The sequence below is a fragment of the Dipodomys spectabilis genome, unplaced genomic scaffold, assembly GCF_019054845.1.
Source record: "Dipodomys spectabilis isolate Male_0828 unplaced genomic scaffold, ASM1905484v1 ptg000051l, whole genome shotgun sequence".
NCBI lineage: Eukaryota > Metazoa > Chordata > Mammalia > Rodentia > Heteromyidae > Dipodomys > Dipodomys spectabilis.
Window position 1 is genome coordinate 16,143,625 of NW_024870728.1, and position 26,310 is coordinate 16,169,934.

Consider the following 26,310-nt stretch of genomic DNA (forward strand, 5'->3'; position numbering starts at 1 on the left):
TCAGAGGGTATCTTAATAGTACCTGATCACATAGAGCTGACAGAAGGCGCTGCTACTGCTTTACTAGTAAGAGAAGGATGCCATTTGTCTTCCCTTGGGTCCAAATCTTTAGCCTAACCTGAGAATTCCTAATTTGTCAATAAATTAACATATTCTAAAACTATACAAAGAAGAATAATAACACAGAAGTTGCTGATGCCAGGGGTAAAGTAATGTCACCCACATCAGTACATTCTACAGCTCTTACTACCAGCAGGATAGAAGATCTCCATTGATAAATAGTTTTATGTACATAGACAGATATGAGAGAGACAGTATTCCTTTAGAGAGATCGTTTTCCTCCTCAGCATCGCTGCTTCATAGCTTCACATGAGAAAGTATTTAAAACACATGCTTTCTAAGAATATTTAGTTACGGCATGAGATAAAAAGAAGTAAGGAGAGGGAAGGGGAGGTGATGCGAAGGAAGAGGAGAGACGGGGGGATGCAGGAGAAGTTGGGAGAGAAACCCAGTGATTCTGTATTTGGTATTTCCTGCACCAGCAGTTTCTGTCTTAATACATGTTGGTGAATTAATGCTTGTTAAACTAATTATGTTGTTTTTGTACTATGTGTTAGTATTTAAAAGGCCAGATAGCTAGAGTATGTAAGTTGAATCTTATACTTAGGAATTTCTAGCCTACATTCCCTTACAAACTTATTAAGTTACATTTGACAGAAGTAAGGATAATCAAAACCTGGAAAAAAAGAAAAGATGGTTTGTTTACCGTGCGTGCATCCCATATAGACAAGGTCTTGTCTGCAGAGCCAGTGAGAAGTGTGTTGGAAAAGGGAAAGAACTCAATGCTGTTCACGGAATCCGTGTGTCCATATAAGGTATACCTGCATCTTTCACTGAAAGGAGAGAAGACAAGTGTTAAAATTTAAGAAGATACTATGGGAATGTTCCTTTTTTTGTATACAATGCCAAGGAAGTATTATAAGAATCTGTGATGTAATTTTAAATTACAAAATTCTTTAAAAATTCTAAGCACTTTGAGGAATTACAAGCATAAAATTGAGTAAGATTAAATTCTCTTCAGTTTGTAAAATTGTCTTAAAAAGTCATCTTTATACTAGCATATTTATATCATGAAATAAATATATAAAAGTAGTCTCCAACTTATACAGAAGTATGTTAAGAAAACCTTGCTGTAATAAAAAATGCCAAACAATCTTTTCACTATGTTTGATGCTGATATAATTTGTGAAGGCAAGGGGGAAAAATGCTGTTTAAATAGGGTTACAGGTGGGGCTGGGAAGGTGGCTCAGTGGTAGAGCGCTTGCCTTGCATGCCTGAGGCCCTGGGTTCGATTACTCAGCACCACATAAGCAAAAAGAAAAAAAGCCGGAAGTGGCACTGTGGCTCAAGATAGAGCGCTAGCCTTGAGCTGAAGAGCTGAGGGATAGTGCCCAGGCCCAGAGTTCAGGAACCATGACTGGACCCCCCCCCCCAAAAAATAGGGTTACAGGTGGACCCATTACAACAATGAGATGTACAAGATGTTACGTCGAAAAACGAACTTTACAACTTTGGTGAGTGGGGGGTGGAGGGGTGGGGGGTGGAGAGGGGAAGGGATGGGAAGGGTAAACAAAGGAGGAGGCAACAATGCTTGATAAGAGATGCACTCACTATCTTGCCCATGTAATTGTAACCCCTCTGTACGGTATTTTCACAATAATAAAAAAAAATTAGTTTTGGTTGGTATGAGGATTGAATACAGGATATCAAACAACAAATGCCTATTATTTGTCTTGGTTTTCTCTCAGCTTTGGCTGTATGTTTGATTCACCTGAGACCCATTTAGAAAATATTCATAAAAAAGAAAATATTCATATCTAGTCTCAAGCTTCAGCTCTAGCACTCCAGTTCATCTGGGAACAAGACCAGCCACTGATGTATATTTATGCTTCTCCTGGTTTCTGTGATTTGCCTCCAGGGCTTAGACGCTAAACCAGTGTTTTTCAGTGTTTTACCCAGACTAGCATTACCAGCATCACTTGGGAAACGTGTCTGAAATGCAGATTCTTATCATCATCTCAAACCTACTGAATCAGAAACTTTGGAGTGGGGCCCAACAATCTGTTTCAGCAAGCACTCCATGGGATTCCTATGCATGCTCAAGTTTGAGAGCCACTGATCTAATCCATTAGTAATGAATGACTTAGAAGGAAAGACAACTCCAGCTTTGCCTTTTGTCATGTTTAAAAAAGAGGTGAGTCTTACAACTGGGAACATCTGAAGCAGAATGACTTTTCTATGTTATGATTTTTTTTCATATCTTCATTGTAAAGGTGTCCAACAGAGGGTTACAGTTATATAAATAAGGTAATGAGTACATTTCTTTTTAAACACTGTTACCTCCTCCCTCATTTTCTCCCACTTCCTTTCTCCCCCTTCTCCTCCCCAAGTTGTATAGTTCATTTTCAACTTAGTGTCAAGTGAGTATCATGTTTGCATTAGTTTATCCTTTGTCCCGCTGTTTCTGTGATTCCCTTTCCCTTTCACAGATGGGATAAGCTTATATACAAGACCAAGGGCACGGAAAATGTATTTATAAGTCAAGTTTTAAAGTGAATAAAGGGGAAACAAGGTAATTCATTGTTAGTGTTAGTTCGTTAATTCCTGACTGTGTGGGATCTCTTTGGTTTGAGCCCTGCCCATGCAATAGTATGGTGCACTGGGAAAATTTCTAGGGCAGAGTGAGACTGGATGCCAGTCCTATCGGCAGGAAATCCATAAACAAAGTCTTTTAATCTTGGTATCATTGTTTATTGCATGAATAAATTAATACACTCAGATTTCCAGTACACCTCCAAAATGCTAAGATTCTTTTAAGCATTGGTGAAAAGAAGCAAAGTGAACTTGAACATGACATCTATGAACTATTAGGAATAAACTTTTCTCTTCCTAGGTTATGTTTTGACATTTTGAAAAGAAAAGAGACATTAAGACTTATATTTAGATGTATATATATTAAAATTATTCAGAAACAATCTACAAAATAAGATAAAGTATTATCATCATTTATATATAGAATGAAGAAAATAAATTCATTAATAAAGGACATTTTACATTAATTTCTTCACCTCAAAATTTATGAGATAGGTTGATAATTAAAGATGACAACAAATTATGGCCTGTGGGTTAACTGCTTATTTTTGTGAATAAATGGTATCTGAAGATGTCATTTGCACATTGTCTATTGCTGTTTCTCTAATAAACTATCAGAGTTCTTCTTTGTCAACTGAGACCATATGGATTATAGGTTAAAATATTAAGCATATGGTTCTATAAGAAATACAATTTTTCTGTGATTTATACTAGTATATTTGAAAATTGACAGAAATAATTGGATATTACTCATGATATTTAATTTTTAGAAATATTAAAACTTACTGGATAAATTATTTTCTTTTAAATAATGCTTTCTGACGTTTTATTTAGAGATTTCTAATAATTCTAAAAAAGTATATGCACAAAATATTTGTTTGAAAGTTTATATTCTAAGTCCACTATTTTGAAATAATTCTGTATATATGAGTATAATACAATAGTATAATACAAGAAGAAGTGAATAGAGAAGAGGTACAGAGAGAAAGAGGCAGAGACAGAGATTGAAACATTACTCATCTCTTGATCTTTCTCAGTTTGTTTTTCATCTGCATTTCTTGATTTATAAAATCATAATAAAATATTTTTTCATTTAATGTTTGGTATGTAATACAAATATAATTTAAGAGGTAACAGTTTTATAATGTCTTTAAAATTACATAATTTTGCCCAAGTTCTTAGTTTGGTATTTTACGTGATTTTTGTGTATTCTTTTTACTTCATTAGTATTTGGTTTACATTAAATCATTTGATAATGATTAATGGCACACAATAACTGAGAGAACTCACTGTAAGAGGAGGAAAAGAAGATAATCTTGAAAATCTATTCAGGTGTACTGTCTTTCACAAAATTTTCTCTCCCTTTGTGTTACAGACTTGATCCATAAAGTTTTTCTTGCCTCCTTTTTTGTGCCTTAAAGTACAGATGGATCTTAGTCCAAACCTCTTGAGCCAAAGCTGCTATATTATAAATTCTAAATGTTCTTGGCTCATGAACATAATCAAACCACCGAATCAATGTCAGTCTGTTTTACCTAATCATAAAAATGATTTCCTAGGATTCAGTCCTCCAAAGTGATAGAATATCCAGTGGTATAATTCTCTTCACAGAATAAAAATTTGTAAAATATATGCATATAATGTAAGATACCCACATCTGGAATTAAACTTAGAAATAGCACAGGATTATGATGCTAAAGAGAAGGAAAGAAGCAAGTGTGTCTTCTTTGACCTCCTAGAGTCCCTGGTAGAAAATACAAAACTAGAAGCCAGGAGAGCTGAAATCCCACTCACTATCAGAACAGTGAGAGCATTCTAGGTTGTTGAGTTATATGGAATTTGTGGTTCAGGTTGAGTCTGGGATGGTAGTAGTTTGTATGAAGATTTTCCATGAGTTGCTTTCAAGGGTCTATATATTATTTCCATAAAATAAGATTTCACAGGCATAGCAGAGATTTCCTACTCTACCATGGAGACCAAACCATGGCCCTTGTGACTGAGCATTGCTAGAAGTTATCGTGTAATCCTAACCTGATTGTAGAGACCTCTTCTGGTACCTCAGGCTCACAGTTGAGCTTTTAAAAAGAATTCTACTATAGGAGTAAGAGTCGTGTTCATGAACTTCATTAAAAACGAAGTTAGACTTTTCTTGTTGAAGCATGAAACCAAGCAAGGAAAGGTGAAAATAAGCTTAATATACTTACACTGTTCACTACCTTATTTGGGAAATCAACCTACCGTAGTTTCTTTAGATTTTTCCACTGATAACACTTAGCATATATTAAAACTTTGCCATGTATAAATATATATAAAGAGAACAGCAGTTAAATCTAAAAAGCATACAAGTAATAAAAACTGACCCTGAGTCAATTATTGGAAATCAAAGACTTAACCACCCATTATAACCATGTTCAAGAATTTAAAGGAAGAGATTAATGGGTGTACTAACAGAGATTCAGATGATAAATTACAAACCTTTAGAAGAAGCAGTGGGGGGTAGAAAATTAAATGCTGCCTCTTTGTACAGTAATATATACTTATAAATACAGCATAGGAAAGATTTGTGAAATAAAAATTTCCCTACCCCTATGACCCAGCAATCCCACTATTGGGCATTTACCCATACTAAAGTTACCAGCACAACTATGTTTACTGCAGCATTGTTTACCATAGCTAATATATGGAACCCAACCCAGATGCCCCTCAGTAGATGAATGGATCAAGAAAATGTGGTATATATACACAATGGAATTCTATGCCTCCATCAGAAAGAATGACATTGCCCCATTTGTTAGGAAATGGAAAGACTTGGAAAGAATTATACTCAGTGAAGTAAGCCAAGCCCAAAGAAACATAGGTCTCATGGTTTCCTTTATTTGCAATAGCTAGTATAAATTTAGGACAAACAGAAAAGGTCTAAAGCTATGTACATATGACCATATAACATGATGTCAAGCGAAATGAACCCCAAGACAGGGATACATTTTTTCTTTCCTGCTATTGTTTTTAATTTATTTATAATGTACTATGTGATTTTTTTTTGTTTCATTGTTAAGTTACCCCCCCATGGTATAACCCCTCTTTTCAATGTATTTGATTCCAGTGTCCTGCATCTTGTATATACATTTTTCTAATTTGGGGAGGGGAAGGGAAAAAACAAAATGCTTAAATAGTGATACAGGTTGATCCATTGTAACAAGAAACTATGTTGAAAACAAACTTTACAACTTTGGCAAGGGAGGGAGTAGTTGGGGAAGTGGGGAAGGAAGGGATGGTAAGGGAAAAACAAAGAAGGAGAAACAATGCTCGATAAAAATGTACTCATTACCTTACTCATGTAACTGTAACTCCCTGTACAGTATTTTTACAGTAAAAAGTATCAAAAATTTCCCTAAATGAGAAAAGTATCAGACTGAGCATTGCAGAAATAAAAGAATTCAGGGAATTCAACAGAAAACAATCAAAGTTATCAAACTGAAGCACAAAGAAGAAAGATTAAAAACATACATAAATAGTTTCAATTGTTAATGGAAATTATCAAACGGTCCAATATATACCAATTGGGACTTCAGATGGAAATGAAATTGCATCTATTCATGAAAATTGCACAAGCAAACCCACTGTGACCTATGCAATAATAAAGGGCAGAGAATGAGGAAAGAGAACAAGAGAGGGAGTCAGGCTGAAAGAAGATCTGCATGTGTGCAATGTCACAGTATAATCCCACTGTACATTTAAGGTACATTTAAATAATGAATGACAGGAAAAATCAGTTTCTTTTCAGGGTAGATAGCAACAAGTGGTGGGAGGGCAAATGGCAGGTGTGTAGGAAGTGAAACCTGGACGCAGTATTTCATACACCTGTGTGAAAACAGTGACGAAATATGTTCACATTGCTTTAAGAAAGCAGAGACTGGGGGAGAGTTACAGAGGGGGTCGATGTGATCAGGGTAATGTATGAAACACTTCCATATAATGAATAGATACTGATAAAAATGCTTAAAATGATAGAGTTGTGTTAGAAGCTAGGATTGCTACTTGGGTATCATAGCAATGATAAGGAAGCCAAAAACAAATCACAGACCTTCAAGACCAAACATGAGGCCATGTGACAAGGGAAAGTGAAATCATGACCGAGAAGAGAAAAAATATCTTTTTATTAACTGCTGATGATTTTCCATTTTTACATAATGCATGGGTGTTTTCTCCCCAAAACTCCTAAAATGTTTTAGAATCTGTGTTTTAAACTAAAAGAAACAATGAAATAAAAACGTGAACTAAAAATTTCACTGGGGCCAGGCTCTGGTACAAGCTTGTAATCCTAGCTACTCAGAAGGCTAAGATCTAAAGATAGTGGTTCAAAGTCAGGCAAGGCAGGAAAGTCCATGAGACTTTTATCCCCAATTAACAATCAAAAAGCTAGAAATGAGCTTTAGCTCAACTGGTAGAGCATGAGGCTTGAACAAAAACAGCTCACAGACAGTGCGCAGTCTCTGAGTTCAAGCACCAGGACAATCACAAATACACAAAAGAATTAGTGGATAAACAAATACCAGGATTGAAAACTGGGGAGGGTGAATAAAGATTTCATGAAATTGAACAGAAATGAACAAAAATATTGAAAAATTATATAGTTTCATTTTTCATGGAAATATTCTATAAAGTATATACATAATTGAATTTTCAGAGAGGAAAGAGAAAAACCAGAACAGGGACAAAAATATTTTTGAAAAAATAATGGCTGATAATCCTCAAAAGAGTATCAAGGTACTAATATTTTTTAAAATCTGAAAATTCCTGGTAGGATCAATCACTGCACCTAAACATATATGCAAGCTGTCAAAACAAAACATTAAAAGAAAATCTAGATGCAGTCACAGATAAAAGAAATAAATGTACAGGGAACAATGCTAGAAATGGCAACAGGCTTCTCCCCACAGATAATGGAAGTAGCATCATGTTTTTAAGGGCAGAAAATTCAATATTAGCCTAAAAGTCCCTTTAATCATGTGGATAAAAAGTTTTCAGATCAATACGTTGAGAAAATTCATCCTTAGCTGATCTTTCCTGCAAGAGATGCTGAAAAGAAATGATTCAGAATGGATGAAAACGTTACCAGATGGAAACAACTGAAAATAGAAAAGAACAAAATTCTCCAAATGATAGATGCATTAAGAAGCAAAATATACCTTTTTCTTAATTTTTATGAGAAGACTGCTTATAAGAAGACTTATAAGACTTTATAAGAAGTCTACTTATAAAACTTGAAGTTTTTGAAAGACACATTAAGGATGCAATATAAACACAAAATTACAACATCACAAAATATGGGGGGTCTAAATTAATTTGTTATTTTTAATATCATTACAATTAGATGAAGTTAAAATCAACTCATTGCATTATGACTTAAAATAATAAACCATTTGTTACCGTAGCAATGTACTTTAATCTTAAACTGCTTAATGAAAGAATCCAGAAACTAAGCATATGTATTAATGACTCATCCATACAACCTTGAAGTTTATTCACTCTATGGTTACAGAACAGAATTTTCTCTGAGAACTGGGCTTTTATGGAAAGCCTAGATAAAGGCATAAGGAAATGTGTTCTGGTTAAAGAGATCTTCTAAGCCATTACTTGTCTCGCTGCTGTTTACAATTACCATACTTCATTAATTAAAATTTTGATAATTTTTATTCCATAGTATGCACATATATATACACATACACAGAAACACATAATACATATATCAACTAAATGATTAAATACACTTTATTAAAATACTTTTTTCTCCTAACATCACTCTCCTGATATCTGGGATACAATAGATACTTTGGAATATTTATATCTGTGATATATTTGTAGTATTGTTATAATTTTTCCTCTTGTTTTACAATATCTAGATATTGGCTTATCTTATATTTGATTGAAAATGAAACAAAAGACATCATATTTATAGAATGGACACTATCAAGAAAACAAAATATAACAAATGCTGGCAAGGTTGCCACTAAAAGGGAACACTAATACACTGTTGGTGGGAATGTGCACTTGTTCAACCACTCTAGAAAACAGTGTAGAGGTTCTTCAAAAAATTAAACATATAACTGCCCTATGATCCAGCAATTCCACTGCTAGGCCTTTACTCAAAAGATTACAAACCAGGATACAGAAAAGCTACCAGCATAAACACAGAATCAGCCCACAGGACTTTTAATGGACAAATGGATCAAGAAAATATGGCATACAATGTGGTACACATGGAATCCTACTCATCAATTAGAAAGAATGATATTGTACAATTTGTAAAGAAACATAGGTCCCATGGTTTCCTTTAACTGCAATAACTAGTATATGTCTAGGACAAGCAGAAGAGGTCAAAAGCTATGTACATATGACCATATAACTTGATGCTAAACAAAATAAACCCCAAGGTAGGGACACAAGAGGTTTTATCTTTGTTGCTGTTCTTTATAATATACTTATAATGTGCATGCGATTATCTTTGTTTCTTTGTATGTTCTTCTCCTATGGTACAATCCTTGTTGTCAGTGTATTTGATTCCGGTGTCCTGCATCTTATATAATCATTTTTCTAATTTGGGCAGGGGAAAGGAAATGACAAAATGCTGAAGTAAGGATTCAGGATGACCCATTGTAGCAATGAGATGTACAAGACACTATGTTGAAATGAACTTTACAACTTTGCGGGGGAGGGGGAGGGAGGAGTTGGGGAGATGGCAGGGGAAAAACAAAGGGGGGGTGTAACAATGTTGGATAGGAAATGGACTCATTACCTTGCTCATGTAACTGTAACCCCTCTGTACAGTATCTCTACAATAAAAATATATATTAAGAGGGGGGAAAAAGAAATGGTAAGATCTAGAAAGAAATGATGATAAGTGAAGTCAGGAGCAAAGAGACAAAGGAGATTTTCCCTTATATGTGGAAGCTAGATTTAGCTTGTAGGCTTATAAGTAAATACGTTGCGTGGTGTGCAAGTGTATACAAATGTATTCACTGAAATGTGGTAGATGCAATAGAAAATTCAAATAGTGTAATTCCTTAGAAAGGCAAGTTCAAGGTTTAGCAAAATGAACCAACAGGGAGCAAGTACTCAACAGGGGCGGGGTGGGGGTCAAGGAGAAATGGATAGATGAATGAAGAGCAGAAGTGAGGGAGAATGCAGTCAGGAATCCAATGAATAACCTGCAAAATGTAGAAGAGTGAAGGAAGTGGTTGGTAGGATGGATGGATGAGGGTTAAAGGGATGCCACTGATCAAGATACATTGTTTCCAAAGCTCCTTTGTTAAATGGCAACTATTTTGTACATCTATTGAAAGATAATAATAAAAAGATCCGCAGGAGATAATGGTAATGGAAAGAAGATATCAGCGATAAGATACCTGAGTGAAAAAGAAACGTAGCAGAGCATTAAGGTGAAAACCATTTCAAATTTTTGAGTTGATATTGAAATAGAATTTCAAGTGTAACTAGGAGAAGCATTGTTAGCTGTTGAGGGCACATTAGTGGTCATTTAAAAAATACAAGCAAATCTGAATATGATTTTTATTATTTTTTAATTGAGGCATTTCTAGCTGTAAAGATTTATACTCTCATCTTTAAAAGTTTTTGAATATTGGATGTGCTATTGAGTTTTTAAAAATTCATCTAGTTGCAAGCTTTAATAGTACATATGTACTGTAGTAGTACATATCTGATTAAACATATCTGCTTAATCACAGAGCTAATTTACTAAGTACATATGTGTATCCTTATGTATACATTAAATGCGCTAATTGGAAAATATTGTTTATGTGCTTAACTTATATTCCCATTGCCATTGAAACTCAGTTCAGTGACTGGGAAATTATTTTTCATGGTTGGCATAATATAGGGAGAAATTCTACAAAGGAATCTAGGTTCCAACCACAACAGAAAAGTTAGGTCTCTGTATAATTTGAAGGAATACAGAACTGTTCAAAAAGCAGGGGAAATCTACTCACGAGTCTCTAGGTTAAGTTGTGGGGCACTCTGGGTGGGCAGGCATCAGGAGAGATGAATGAGCTGCCAGGGGAGGAAGGTGAAAATGGACTGGAGCGATGGGGCATGACAGCCCCACCAAAGATGAAAATGATTTGTGCATTCCCATCAGAAACGTAAACGCCGAAGTCTCCCGCAATTTCTCCATTTCCTTGTCTACTACTACCTTCCTATCATTTTGTATGAAGACACTAGTTCACACAATAACACTTTCTTTTTATAACTTACTTTTTTTTTTCGTTTTCTTTTATTTCCTGTTGTCTTCGATATTCTGCTTCTTTGCTCCCTTGATTTACTTTATTACTTTGGTTGAGTGAAGGATGGCTATTTCCCTCAACCTCCAACAAGGTTCTCCATGCTCCTAAGCCAGACATACTTTATTTAAGATGTAATATATATATATATATATATATATATATATATATATGCATCTATGTATATATGCTAACTGTAACACAGCACAACTGAACATTTTTTTTCTTTTTAAAAACTTTATTGTAAAGATGTTGAACCAAGGAGTTACAATTACACAAATAAGGTAATGGGTACATTTCCTATTGAACATTGTTACCCACTCCTTTATTGTTCCTCCACTCCTCCCCTCTCCTCCACTCCCCCCTACCTCTGCCCCGCAAGTTGTAAAGTTCATTTCCGACATAGTGTCTTGTGAGTATCTTTGTTACAATGGGTCATCCTTTGTCCTTCTTTTAGTATTTTGTTTTCCCCCTTCCCTTTCCCAAATCAGATAAATATATATACAAGGTGGAGGGCACCAGAATCAAAGACAGTGATTGTCAGGGATATTGTGAGGTGTTAAATTCGGGTTTTCTAAACAAATTTTATATGTCTGTTTTAAGACAACGAATACAGTAGTGCGCATGAATGATATCTCTAAAACCTGAGGGTTGTTTTAACAAACAACAAAATATGGTTAATGGAAGGATAGCATATTTATAGAAAGAAAACCAAAAAAGACATTGTTTAGGAGAACAGTAAGAAAAATTGGGGGCTACAAGAGGGACAGGGGGTTTAAAATCAAGGTCTTATACTTGCTCTGCTTGCTCAATTGACTTGCTTCCTTGGCTAGCATGCTACTACTTGAGCCACACCTTCAGCCTGGCTTGGTGCTGGCAATTTTAGAGACAGAATTTCACAGACTTTTCCTCTTAGGGTAGCTTTGAACTGTAACCCTCCAGGTCACAGCCTATTGGGGTAGCTAGAATTACAGGTGTGAACCACAACCTGAGACAAGGAAAGTTCTCGGTGAAAATCCTTGACAAAAAGCATATGAATTGATCATTCCAGCACCCAGTCACAAATCTCCACTTATCCTGGGCCAGATTTGAACAAATTCAAATACAATCAGTTATAGGTATCCAAAGCTTAGACAACCATGAGTCCAACCAATCAGGAATGAAAGATGTTTGGAAAAAATTGTATCTGTGCTAAACATAAGTACATATTTCTTTTGTTATCATGCTCTAGATAAAACATCACTCAAATTTAAATAATTTTCTAGCTATTTTAAGTAATCTAGAGGTAATTTAAATGTCAAGTTGGTGAACATGCCTACAGTTATATGTTGTGTTCGACTCTTAGTCACTATGCCAGAAAGAACAACCAATTGAAAGGAAGAAAGGTCTATCTGACCCATAATTTTAGATGTTTCAGTCCATTATAATGCCTGGCTCCATGACTCTGGGTCTGAACCATGGCTGAACATCATGGTTCTAAGAGCTTGTAGAAGAGGAAGCCATTTATATCAGGGTAGACAGAAAGCAGAAACAGAGGTAGATGGAGGGGGAGAGAGAGAGACAGACAGACAGACAGAGATAGAGAGATAGAGAAAAACAGAGAGAGGGAGAGGGAGACAGACACAGACAGACACAGACACAGAGAGACAGAGAGGGAGGCAGAGACTGGCTGTATTAGAAAAGCTTTCTATGTTCTACTGTTATTCCATCCTGGCTCCCAGCCCATGAGATGGGACTGCTCACATTCAGGTGCGTCTTCCCTACTTAATTAATTATCATGGGGTCACCTAATATGTGTTTCAGGGTGCAATTAAGCTCTGCTCTGCCTGCTTGTTCAATATATCCCTTTCAAAGTGAGTTTGTACTATTTTTCACACTTTTGTACTTTTATATTGGTACTTTCACAATTGAGAATGACCCTTAATATGGGTTTGATGTGGTCTATGTCCCCAAGTCCAAGTGGCTGTGACATCACCTGTGTTAGATAAGCATCATTTAGAGTTGAGTTAGAGTACTGTCATCTGTGAGTTCTGTGACTGATTCCCTACCTATTATATAAAATGCCATCAAACATAAATACACAAAGATCAAGGTTATATGTTGATTAGTTTGTAGGAAAATAAGGATTTGGTATCTGAGTTAAGTAATATTTTGTATATAAAGAAGTATATTTTGCATGTCTGTATTGATGATAATTTTCCCCTAATCTCTCTGTGGAAGCCAGGAAGCAAGCTTGAAAATACCTTGCTGGTGTTATGTTGAAGAGACAGCAGACTCTACTTACACTCAAAGTGTTTCTGATCTTCTGTAAAACTCTAAACTCATATGCATTATGTTAAAGGGAAAAGGAGGCTGCTAGGAACTTCTAAAGACAAGTAAGAAGAGTGAAGATGGCAATCCCATTAGTGGAAACAGACTACAATATGCTGCCAAGCTGTGAGAAGGAAAGACTATATTTTTACTCTGTTGCATTACCTAGAGAAAGTAGTCAGATCTCACAGGGACAAGCCACATGATTTACCTAAAGGGCTGGGTCCCAGGACCAGCTCACACATGTCCAGAGATTTCCCCTCAGTGACAGCAAAGAAACTGATATCATCATGATGTAGGGCTTTGGGCATCTCAGTGATGGGCAGATAGGACATGGAAAGGCCCCTGAGTCTGAATACTGAATAAGACCCCAGTGTCTTGGCACAATCCTAAAGAAGGGATGCCCTAAGAATCACCAACAAAGACTTTCTATCTAGATTTGTAAGAAAGATTCAAATCTAAATTAGCTTGACTCCCAGAAACCAGATGCAATATATCTTAATCTGATTTGCATCAGACAGAGAATCACAGGTGGTGAGTATAAGTAGCATATTTCTCCATGGTTAAAAGTTATTCCATGTATTGTACTGATGGGAAGGACAGGTGAAATCAGCTTATTATGATTTCATTTCTGCTCTAACACTGGCACTTTGAAACTGCTTTCCCAAACTTCGTGTCCTCTTTAGGGTTCTTTCACGGAAATCCACCCCACAGAAGTTTATGCTGCTCACTTATTTCTGAGGCATTTTGCTGCTGTTTCTAACCCAAATTTAAACTTTATGGTTTCTCTGTTTTTCTTAGGTGGGGATTTGGTGAGTAACTAGCTGAATTAACTAATGAGTATGCTCCCTCACGTTCCTCTGAGGCAGATCCCACTAGAGTAGGCATATATATATATGTATATATATATATATATATATATATATATACATATATATATATATACACACATATATATACATACATACACACACATATATACATACATACGCACACATATATACACACATATATACATACATACACACACATATATATACATACATACACACATATATACATACACATATATATACATACACACACATATATATATACACATACATACACACACATATATATACATACACACATATAGATATGAAACCACTCCTCTATACTTTTTCCAACAGAGGTTACTCCACTTACTTGCAGAAATCATCATACATATAAGCTACTACATAAATAGGATAATAAGATGAGTGAAAAATAAACATTCAAGGTCCCAAGGAACCTTGTAATGACGTGACCCTTAAATTATATGGTGAAGAGCATTGTCTGAGTTTAGATTTGCTCTTCATTGTCAATTGATATATTGAAGTCAAATGTATTTATTATCTGTATAATAGTAATATGAAGAGTAAAATTCAAATTAGAAGACATTTCACCATTGCTGCCACATATATTTGAACAAATGAGTCATACATCATACTCAATGAATGTAAACAGCAGGGTTTGTAGCAGTCATAGTCACTACTTTCTATCTTGGTAGCAAGTTTAAAGAAAATCACTTCTCTTTGAAAAACCTAAATAATAAAGTGTACTGTAATACACACAATGCACAACAGAATTTTATATTTGATCTTCTAACTACTTAGTAAACTGTGGTCATTCTGGTGACCAGAATGATATGACCTAGCAGGTTTTTGAGAATCTTTTCAGAGTCTATTTCCTCTTCTCTGCTTTCTTTATTAAATCACCCTTCCTTTTATATTGAAAATAAAGTTTCTCTCTCTCTCTCTCTCTTCTCCCCCTCTCTTCTCTCTCTCCCTTCTCCCCTCCCTCCCTCCTTCTCTCTCTCCTCTCTCTCTCTTTCTCTCTCTCTCTTTTCTCCCCCTCTTCTCTCTCTCTCTTCTCCCCTCCCTCCCGCCGTCTCTCTCCTCTCTCTCCTCTCTCTCTCTCTCTCTCTCTCTCTCTCTCTCTTTCTCTCTCTCTCTCTCTCACACACACACACACACATTTACTGGTCCATTAAAAGTTGTCACTTGGGGAGTGGTCCGCGCCATCTAATGTGAATGATGGGCACATTGCCTTTTACCGCCACCACAATTTCTGTTCACACCTCCTCCCTGTAAAATCACACCATCAACTAATTAAAGCTTTTAAAGAACACTGCCGTAAAAAGAAGACACCCAAGCTCCTTTTTGGTGTTTTTGACATCATATCACACTAGCTTTTCTTAAACTCTCTTTGCTCTCTGCTGTTTTTTTTTTTTTTTTTTTTTTGCCCATCAGAATTGACTTGCTTGGCTGGGAATGTATCATTGGAAAATGCTCTGCAGGATATAAGTGATTATTTAAAAAATATGTCATCTCAGCTGTACTGATAGATTATGACTAGCTCAAAGGGATCATAAGCAGAATGACATTTCACCTACCATAGGATTTTCACATGTTGCATGTGGATATGTTTGAATCAGGAAGGTAGCTTTGCTGAGGGCCTATCTGCAAATATAGCAAAGTGCTCTACTTCAAGTATTTAAATTGCTTTATAAGGCTATAAATATGTCCTACCATGTCCTTATAGTTTATGCCATCTGTTTTATTAATTAGTAGATTCACATATGACATATTTATTTATTGTTGTCAAGGATTTAAAAATACCAGTTTAATATAAGGAAGAACACATTCTATTATTTTTAATATCTTTATCTTTGGATAGAGTATTTTTCTCTAAAATCTTGATTTTATGCGAGATAACAGTGTATTCCCATTAAGCATATCTTTCTTTAAAAACTATACACATATATATGGAGTCAGATTTTCTTTCACTTCACTTTAGCTGCTCCCTGCTTCTGTGCCTGAATTTACAACAGAATTCCATAGGTTTGAATCCTCAGAACAGAACTGGTAGTGGATGACCAGTGGTATTAAAATTATGTTGAAAGATGTTTTGTTTTGAATGTCTGTTTTATTAAAGGGCAATCATAATCAGCTCATGATTTATGCATGTGCAACTGGCATGCCAACAATATTCCTGTTAAAATAACCTCATCTCCCGAATTAAATCATTCACATATGGGGTGATACCTTTTGCACCATGAAATGGGCTATTAACCTTGCTGTTTCCTGATCAAAAGAGTGAGTCGGCAAAGGTCGGTGTGTGTCAAACAATAGCTTCCTCACAAATTGCATAAATAAATACACAGCCTATATATTCTGTCCTTTGGGTGTTGGCAGCAGGTGTTACCTGCAGGGTGTCATTCTCTGTAAGCTGCCTCTTAGAGTCATGCTGAGCATGCTCTGCTGTTTATATGAGGCAGTGAAGCAGCACAGACTCTGCTAGCATCAAGTCAACACGATATGCTCATGTTTGTGCCTGTCAATCCTCAGCTCATTATGTTGCTGTTAGTTTTGCTTGAAGTGTTTTGTTCATCCTTTGGGTATGACTACCCTTCTTCGGATAGCCACATAATTGTTTTCTCATTCAGGTACCATCCATTTTCATTACATGACTGGTCAGTATGACTGAAAGTTGATAAGGATGACTTATATGCCCATTAGACATCTGTGTTATAAGACTAACTTTTATATGACTTTGTTTTATCATTTGTATATAGCTCTGGATAGACACAATAGAAATATCAGCCAATGCATATGCCAATTATCCCCCACAAATCTTCAGGCTTACATGACTAGCATGTCTTTTGTTTAGCTAAATAATTTCTTATGTACTTTCTGTACCAACTAGATTGTACTAGTCTGCTTCATTTCTGCATGCTGAAATTGAGTCCTATGAAATTTAATGGTCTTTTTGAAAAGCCAGTATATTTAAATCTCTATCTATAGGCTGAAATGAATTGACAGATAATATTAATTTGTATATTGAATACATTGACCTAGCAGAAATTTAAAAAAACAGGAAATAATTTATGATAAATAATGTCATTTTAAAAGTATAAATGCTAATATGAAACTATACTACAGCACATAGTAAGGGAGTCACAGGCTTATGAATACATATGAGGCCATCATTGTTGTGACAGCCACAAGTAAAAACTGCTAAGGTGAACTGCTCAGGAAAGTCAAATTAAAGAGAGATGATTTTTAGCAAAGAAAAATAGAAAGGGAAGATGCCTGCTGCCATCTCTGCAAATACTGTTCCTATTGGTTCTATCACTCAAGTTCACTGTAAAGAAAAGTGCCTCCTAAGAACAAATTGTCAAGAGACATTTTAGAGCTTCCATTTAGAGTATCCTGTTGAATGTCTCCTCAGAGAACTTATGAAAGGATACATTGCAGCAATGTGATCCAATTCTTAGCTTGTCATATGGTTTTTCTCCACAGAGCAGCTCTAACATTTTGGCAAAATGAAATTATACACTTAGATTCAGGAAGATTGTAAACATAGTTACAATCCTATTATTTTATATAATCTTCCATTTGGAATAAACATATTTATAGTTATATTAATTGTATTTCAAAACAAGACCTGAAGACATGAAACTGGAAAAGTGGAATATACTCAGTTTAGACCTGACACTGACCTAGTAGACATAAAGATCACACCGTATCAAATCTTTTTTGAAAGGAGACAGGAATCACCTACAGACCATTAAAAATCATGAAAGACCCCATAACATGAATGGCTTTTCTAAAGTCTAATGTGATGGTGTGAGCATGAAATGATCCTTGTTGGCTCATGTGCTGAAACTGGGTCCCCAGCTGGCTGTGCTGTTTTGGGAGGAGCTGGAAACTTTAGGAAGTGGAGCCCAGCTGGAGAAAGCTGGCCACTGGAGGCGTGTCCTGTCTTTGACTCCTCTCTGCTCTCTCTACTTCTTGGCTGCTGAGAGGTGAGCAGCCACTACACATGCTCCTGCTGGCATGACATTCTGCCTCAAAGTCACAGCTCCAGCTGACCTTGGACTGAAACCTCAATCATGAGTGAGCCAAAAATAAGTCTTTTTTTATTTTTAAATTGTCTATTGAGTGTTTGCTACAGGAATGAACAATTTTGTTTCAGTTTTATGTTATATTAGATATTTTATGTTATAATAGTAGGTTTCCTAAAGCTACCTAGGAGGAATACTAGGCTTTATACTTGAGCTTATGAATCAATACTGTCACTGACATGAGTGAGCAATTCATGTAAAATATATACATTATATACATTACAACATGCTGGCTAATGATATTCAGCACTATGTACTCTTTTTGTATGCATAAGAAGAAAGCATGAGTTTGGTTATTCGCATATGGAAAGGTTTCTGATTGATGTTGTATCTTACTTGGACATATGATACAAACATGACTTTCTTCACTGTGATCAACTCCAAAGAAAGGAATAAAGTTGAGTTGTGAGAGATTGGTATATCTACTAAGAACATGTGCAAAGAAATTATTTTTCTAAAGTAACAAAAGCTAGTAAATTCTTATGATAATTAATTAAATGCTAATGCAAACAAAGATATAATGCAATTGGCATTCTTTATTTACTTTCTGCAAATAGCATGATCAAAGGCCTTCAGTATAGTGGACTATGTACTTATGGAGTAAAAGTAACAATGGTGAAACAAACACCAAGGAACTCTTCAAAGAAAATGGTAATGCAAGAAGGATGGATGATATTTGCTCAGTATTTCCCAGGCCAAATCTTAAGTTAGATGGCAGAAAATAGGCAATTACTAACTGAAGAATTGTTCTCACTGTACAGAAGTTTTATGACACTGTGAAATCCAGACCATTAATGTCCATAATGAAGTCACTATAGAACTCCATCACATGACACATCTCATCACTTGGCCCAGCAGAAGTTTGGATCTAGTCATCAGTCACATTCAAACCCACAGACCTGGCATTTCAATAATTGCAATCATAAAGCATTGTATACAATTGAAATCTTTATTTACCTCCACAAAAACTATTTCCAGGATTTTTAAAAATAGGAACCTCATTTATCTTCATATCAATTTTGGGATAATTTTAATATTTACTCTTGGGTCTCTAAACCTCAAACATTGTAAATCCTCATTTGTCCATTGATAAATTAAATTCTCTCCAAGAATCTTTTGGTTAAACTGCACATTGCAATAAGAGATAAAGCTGAGTTTTGTGTGTTGCTGTCATACTTTGTAATCTTGCTGAATACTATCCCATAGTATTTTTACATGATTTTTGTATATTACATTTTTCTAATTACCTTCTGATTTATTTATCTTTGAGTTACTTAAAATGTACTATTTATTGATTTATTTTGCATTTCCTCCACGTATTTCAATTATTTATTTGTAATGTTAAGTTTTGGTCATGAAACATACACTATATGATTTATGTCCTTTTAATTTCATTTATCTTATTTTATAGCCCAGCAATCATTCTGTCTTGGTGATGTTTCATGTACACTACAGATGATTACATTCTGCTGCTCCATAAACCATGATACTGTTTGTGTTTTTATATAGTCACTGAATTTCCATCTCTTCATTCTATCATGTATTCCTAGCATCCATTGTATAAATGTTAATTAAAAGGGTTAGAATATCCGCTAAAAGGGAGCTTAAGCACAGAGCCCACTAATTATATATCCTTATCTTATAACACAATTATTTCAGACCTCCATGTTTTTAAATCACTGCCTTTTTTGACTTAAGTTGGCTAGTTCTTGAAATCATGGAATATATGTGCTTAAAATATGGTGTTTCCTCCTATACTAGACATCTTACTCCAGCAATAGAAAGCTAAATCTAGGTTGGTATGTCAAATTCATTTATTTTAAAGTCAGTTTCAGATGAGTGCAATGGTAAAGATTTTTTGGCAGGATAATTTAGTGTTTTCTTTTTACAATGCTATTATTCATTAAAAAGAGTTTACAATTTCATAAGTCCATATGAATATAAAACACCTTGATCTATGTCTCCCTTGCATTGTTTGCCCTCATTATTCCACATTTCTTTCCTATATCCTAGTTTTACATAGTTCAACTTTTACTAAATGCACATTGTATATAATGACTGCATTTTGGTCATCCTTCGTCCTTCCATTTGTGTACCCCATCATCCCCTCCCCCAACAAAATATTTTGTTTTCCTGATGTTCAGTGTGATAAATAGTACATTAGTTGTTCAGAGAAGTTTTTTTGTTCTTTTTATTTTAATATTATTGTCAAGGTGATGTATAAAGGAGTTACAGTTATATAAGTAAAGTAGTGATTACATTTCTTGTCTAACTTGTTACTCCCTCCCTCATTTTTCTCCCTCTTTTCCTTCCCCCATATTCTCTCCCAGACCAAGTTGTACAAATCATTTCCAACATAGTGTCTGGTGAGTATCACTGTTACATTAGTTACCCCTTTGTCCTTTGTCTCACCATTTTTCCCTTTCCCTTCTCTAATTCAGATAAATATATATACAATATCCAGGGTACCAAAATCAAATACAGTGACAACAAGGGATAAAACAAAAGAGGAACAGACAACTACTGACTATTTCACCCAGTAACATCAGAATACACATTCTTCTCAGCAGCATACAGAACATTTTCCAAAATAGACCACATTTTAGGTCACAAAGCAAACTTGTCCAAATTCAGAAACATTGAAGTTATGCCCTACATTCTCTCAGGCCACAAGGGAATAAAATTAGAATTCAACACCAAAAGCCATCAAACAAAGTTCTGTAACACATGGAGGCTGAACAACACACTGTTGAATCACCACTGGATCATGGGAGAGATTACAAAGGAAATTCAAATGTTTATGATATTCAACTAAAATGAACACACAAATTACCAGCTCATCTGGGACACAGCAAAGGCAGTACTCAGGGGCAAGTTCATAGCTCTGAGTTCCTATATCAACAAATTGGAGAGATCTGAAACCAACAATTTAATGAGACATCTGAACCTCCTTGAAAAAGACCAGCAAGCTAAACCCCAATCCAGTAGACAGAAAGAAATAATTAAAATTAAATCAGAATTAAATGAATTAGAATTTAGAAAAAATAGAAAGAATCAACAAAAAAGAGTTCGTTCTTTGGAAAAATTAACAGAATTTACAGAACCTTAGCAAATCTTATCAGAAAAAGAAGAGAACATACCCAAATAAACAAACTCAGAGATGAGAATGGAAACATTACCACAGAAACAACCAAGATTCAGAATATTATAAAGGAATAGTTCTCAAATCTTTATGCTAATAAGTTTGAGAATCTGGCAGATGATTTCCTAGCAAATATGGACATGCTGAAACTAAACCAGGATGAGTTAAAACAAATTAACAGACTCATATCAAACATCAAAATAGAAACAGCAATAAGAGACCTCACATCTAAGAAAACCCAGGACCCAATGGATTTACAGTAGAATTCTATAAGGCCTTCAAAGCAGAATTCACACCAATACTCTTCCAACTCTTCAATGAAATTGAAAGAGAAAGTTCACTAGCGAACTCTTTTTATGAAGCCATTGTAACCCTCATCCCAAAACCAGGCAGGGATTCATCAAAGAAAGAGAACTATAGACCCATTTCTTTGATGAACATCGATGCAAAACTTCTCAACAAAATTTTGGCCAATCAACTTCAATAATTCATCAAAAAAATCATACACTACGATCAAAGGATTCATTTCAGGTATGCAAAGCTGGTTCAGTATATGCAAATCAATTAATGTAATTCATCACATCAACAAGAGCAAGGATAAGAACCACACTGTTATCTCAATAGATGCAAAAAAAAAAAAAGCATTTGACAAGATGCAACACCCCTTTATGATGAAGGCTCTGGAAAAACTAGGAATCCAGGGAACATTCCTCAATACAATAAAGGCTGTATATGACAAACCTACCAGCATTATACTTAATGGTGAAAAACTAAAGCCATTTCATCTAAATTCAGAAACAAGACAAGGATGTCCATTCTCTCTATTTCTCTTCAAGTTAGTATTAGAATGCCTAGCTACAGCAATAAGAAAAGATACAAACATATAGGGGATACAAATAGGGAAAGCTGAAGTAAAAATCTCCCTCTTTGCAGATGACATGATCTTGTATGTAAAGAATCCCACAGACTCCAGTCTCAAATTACTCCAGCTGATTCAAAACTTTGGCAAAGTAGCAGGGTTTAAAATTAACACATGCAGAAATGCTCAACCTTCCTAGCCATAGAAGAAATGCAAATCAAAACAACATTGAGATTCCACCTCACCCCAGTTAGAATGGCTATAATCAAGAACTCTAACAACAACAGATGCTGGAGGGGGTGTGGACAGAAGGGAACCCTACTGCACTGTTGGTGGGAGTGTAAACTTGTAACCACTTTGGAAAACAGTAAGGAGATTCCTCAAAAGATTATACATAGAGCCCCCCTATGACTCAGCAATCCCACTTTTGGGCATTTACCCAAATGATCACAAACATGACCATACTAAAGCTACCAGCACAACTATGTTTATTGCAGCATTATTTACCTTAGCTAAGATATGGAACCAACCCAGATGCCCCTCAGTAGATGAATGGATCAAGAAAATGTGGTATATATACACAATGGAATTCTATGCCTCCATCAGAAAGAATGACAGTGCCCCATTTGTTAGGAAATGGAAAGACTTGGAAAAAAAAATATTAAGTGAAGTAAGCCAGGCCAAAAGAAACATAGGACCCATTGTTTCCCTTCTTTGCAATAACCAGTATATGTATGGGACAAGCAGAAATGATCAGATAAGTTGATGTTAAGTAAAATGAACCCCAAGTTAAGGACTCAATTTTTTTTCTTTCTTGCTATTGTGTCTAATATTTATAAGATATTTCTTTGTTGTTTTGTATGTCCCTCCCCCATGGTATAACCCCTGTTTTCACTGTATTTGATGTTGGTATAATTTGTGGAGAGGAAGGGAAAAAATAGTTTAAATAGGGATACAGGTGGACCCATTGCACCAATGAGATGTACAAGATGTTATGTTGAAAATGAACTTTACAACTTTGGCGTGGGGGGGGGGGGGTGAGGGGGTGGGGGTGGAGAAGGGAAGGGATGGGAAGGGGAAACAAAGGAGAGGGCAAAAATGCTTGATAAGAAATGTACTCATTACCTTGCCCATGTAATTGTAACCCTTCTGTACAGTATTTTCACAATAAAAAAAGAAAGAGAAAAAAATTAACCCTCAAAAATCAATGGCTTTTCCATATGCCAACAATGAGATGAGTGTGGCTGAAATCAGGAAAGCAACTCCCGTTGTAATTGCCCCACAAAAAATAAAATACATAGGAATTCAGTTAACTAAAGAAATGAAAGACCTCTATGATGAAAACTTTAAAAACCTGAAAAAGGAAATCAAAGCAGAATTTAGGATGTGGAAAAACCTCCCATGCTCCTGGATTGGAAAGATCAACATCGTGAAAATGGGAATACTTCCCAAGGCTATCTACAAATTCAATGTGATACCACCTATCAATATTCTAACCTCATTCTTTAATGAAATAGAAGAGGCAATCCAAAAATTCATATGGAACAATGAAAGACCCCGAATAGCAAAGAAAAAAATCCTTAACAGAAAGAATAGTCTTGAAGGAATATCAATACCAAATTTCAACTCTACTATAAAGCCATAGTAATCAAAACAGCTTGGTACTGGCACAAGAACAGACCTCAGGACCAATGGAATAGAACTGAAGACCCAGAAATGAACCCACAGACCTATCGCCACTTAATCTTCGATAAGGATGCTAAAAACAAATAGAAGACAGCCTCTTCAGTAAATGGTGCTGGCAATACTGGTTAAACACTTCTAGAAAATAAAGCTAGATCCTTATCTACCACCCTGCACCAGAATCAACTCAAAATGGATCAAATACCTCAAAGCCAAAGCAGATGCCCTGAAAACATTACAGGATGGAATAGGAAAAACCCTAGTCTCCTTTGTACAGGCCGAAATTTTCTTAATAGAGACCCAGAAACACAACAAATCAAAGAAAAGTTGGACAAACGGGATTGCATGAAACTGCAGAGCTTCTGCATGGCAAAGGACATAGCAAGCAAGATCAATAGAAAGCCCACAGATTGGGAAAAGATTTTCACTAGCCATACAACGAACAAGGGTCTCATATCTAAAATATACTTGGAACTCAAAAAATTAAACTCCCCAACAACAAATCTTCAGGGAAACAACCACCCCATCAACAAGTGGGCTAAATACTTAAAGAGAAACTTCTCTGAAGAGGAAATAAGAATGGCCAATAGACACACAAAGAAATGCCATAAAAGAAATGCAAATCAAAACAACATTGAGATTCCACCTTACCCCAGTTAGAATGGCTATAATCAATAAATCTAATAACAACAGATGCTGTAAGGGATGTGGGCAGAAGGAAACCCTACTGCATTGTTGGTGGGAGTGTAAACTGTTCGACCACTTTGGAAAACAATATGGAGGTTCCTCAAAAGTCTCCACATAGAGCTCCCCTATTACTCAGCAATGCCACTTTGGAGCATTTACCCAAATGATCACAAACAAGGTGATACTAAAGCTACCAGCACAACTATGTTTATTGAAGCATTATGGAACCAACACAGATGCCCCTCAGTAGATGAATGTATTAAGAGAATGTGATATACTTTTATATATATATATGTGTATATATATATATATATATATATATATATATATATATAGTGGAGAAATGTGGTATATATATATATTCTATGCCTCCATCAGAAAAAATGATATTGCCCCATTTGTTAGGAAATGGAAACACTTGGAAAAAATTATATTAAGTGAAGTAAGCCAGGCCCAAAGAAACATAGGTCCTATGGTTTCCCTTATTTGTAATAAATAGTATATGTCTGGGACAAGCAGAAAAGTTCAAAAGCTATGTATATATGACCATGTAAAATGATGTTAAGTGAAATGAACCCCAAGATAGGGAAACAACTGATTTTTTCTTTCTTGCTCTTCTTTCTAACTTATTTAGAATGTATCATGTGATTTTTTTTCTATGTTCCTCCCTTACAGTATAACTCCTGTTTTCACTGTATTTGATGTCAGTGCCCTGCATCTTGTATGTACACTTTTCTAATTTGGGGATGGGAAGGGAAAAAACAAAATGCTTAAACAGGGATACAGGTTGACCCATAGTAACAATGAGATGTACAAGACACTATGTTGAAAATGGTCTTTACAATTTAAGCCGGGGTGGGGCAGGGGCGGGTGGAGTGGGGAGGGGTGTAGTTGTGGCCATTGGAGGGAAGGGATGGTAAGGGAAAAACAAAGGAGGAGGTAACAATGCTTGACAGGAAATGTACCCATTACCTTGCTCATGTAACTGTAACCCTTCTGTACAGTATCTTTACAATAAAAATGTTTAAAAATTTTATACATTTTTAAACACAGGGAGAATAAAACGCAAAAGAAAAAAATCGTGGTACATTAACAACAGCATCAACAAAGAAAAATCTGAGGAGGTACATGGAGAAGGATCGTGGGTTCAAGGCCAGCACAGGTTATGTAATGAGACCTATCCTAAAAGTGAAAATTGTATAACTCTTCTCAGATTCCAGGATCACTAAAAATGAATGTTTTCTTACCATTTCATTCTGCCCCTCTTTGATCATAACATACACCTCATTTTCCCCATAATCAAACGATATGTGGCCCAGAAGGCAATGCCAATTACAACAGTAAGACAAAGCTTAGTAATATGTTCTCCAATCAGCAATTAGAAGTTTTTTAGTCGTTGATAATATTTGTGTAATTGGGTCTGATAGAATAACGTATCAAATCTTTCCATCATATTCATTCATGCACATAATGACATACAGCAGCATTTCAGCTCTCCACTGGGACTTCCAGTAAGAACTCAGAGAGGTTTGTGCAATGACTCATAGGTTCTCTCAATCCTGAGCTAATCCAGCTCAGTTCCACTAGCTTCATTCCTTTCATTGCCTACTTTGATGCTTGTGATCGGGCAGGGTTTCATAATAACTTGCATGCTTGTTCCGATCTCATTATTATATCTCATTACTATAATGTTCTTATAACGCCTTATGTGTGGGATTCTAAGGTATTATCCTTATCATTTTTAATCTAG

At 35.5% G+C, this 26,310-nt stretch overlaps 1 protein-coding gene across 2 annotated transcripts in view; it reads right to left on the reverse strand.

Annotated features, from left to right (window-relative positions):
* Window positions 1-26,310, reverse strand: part of Spag16 (sperm associated antigen 16) — a 775,603-nt gene that overhangs the window by 333,917 nt on the left and 415,376 nt on the right. For both annotated transcript variants that reach the window (XM_042679127.1, XM_042679126.1), the window contains one exon: window positions 767-893. In XM_042679127.1, the coding sequence (XP_042535061.1) occupies window positions 767-893 (127 nt within the window). The remainder of the gene's footprint in view (window positions 1-766; window positions 894-26,310) is intronic.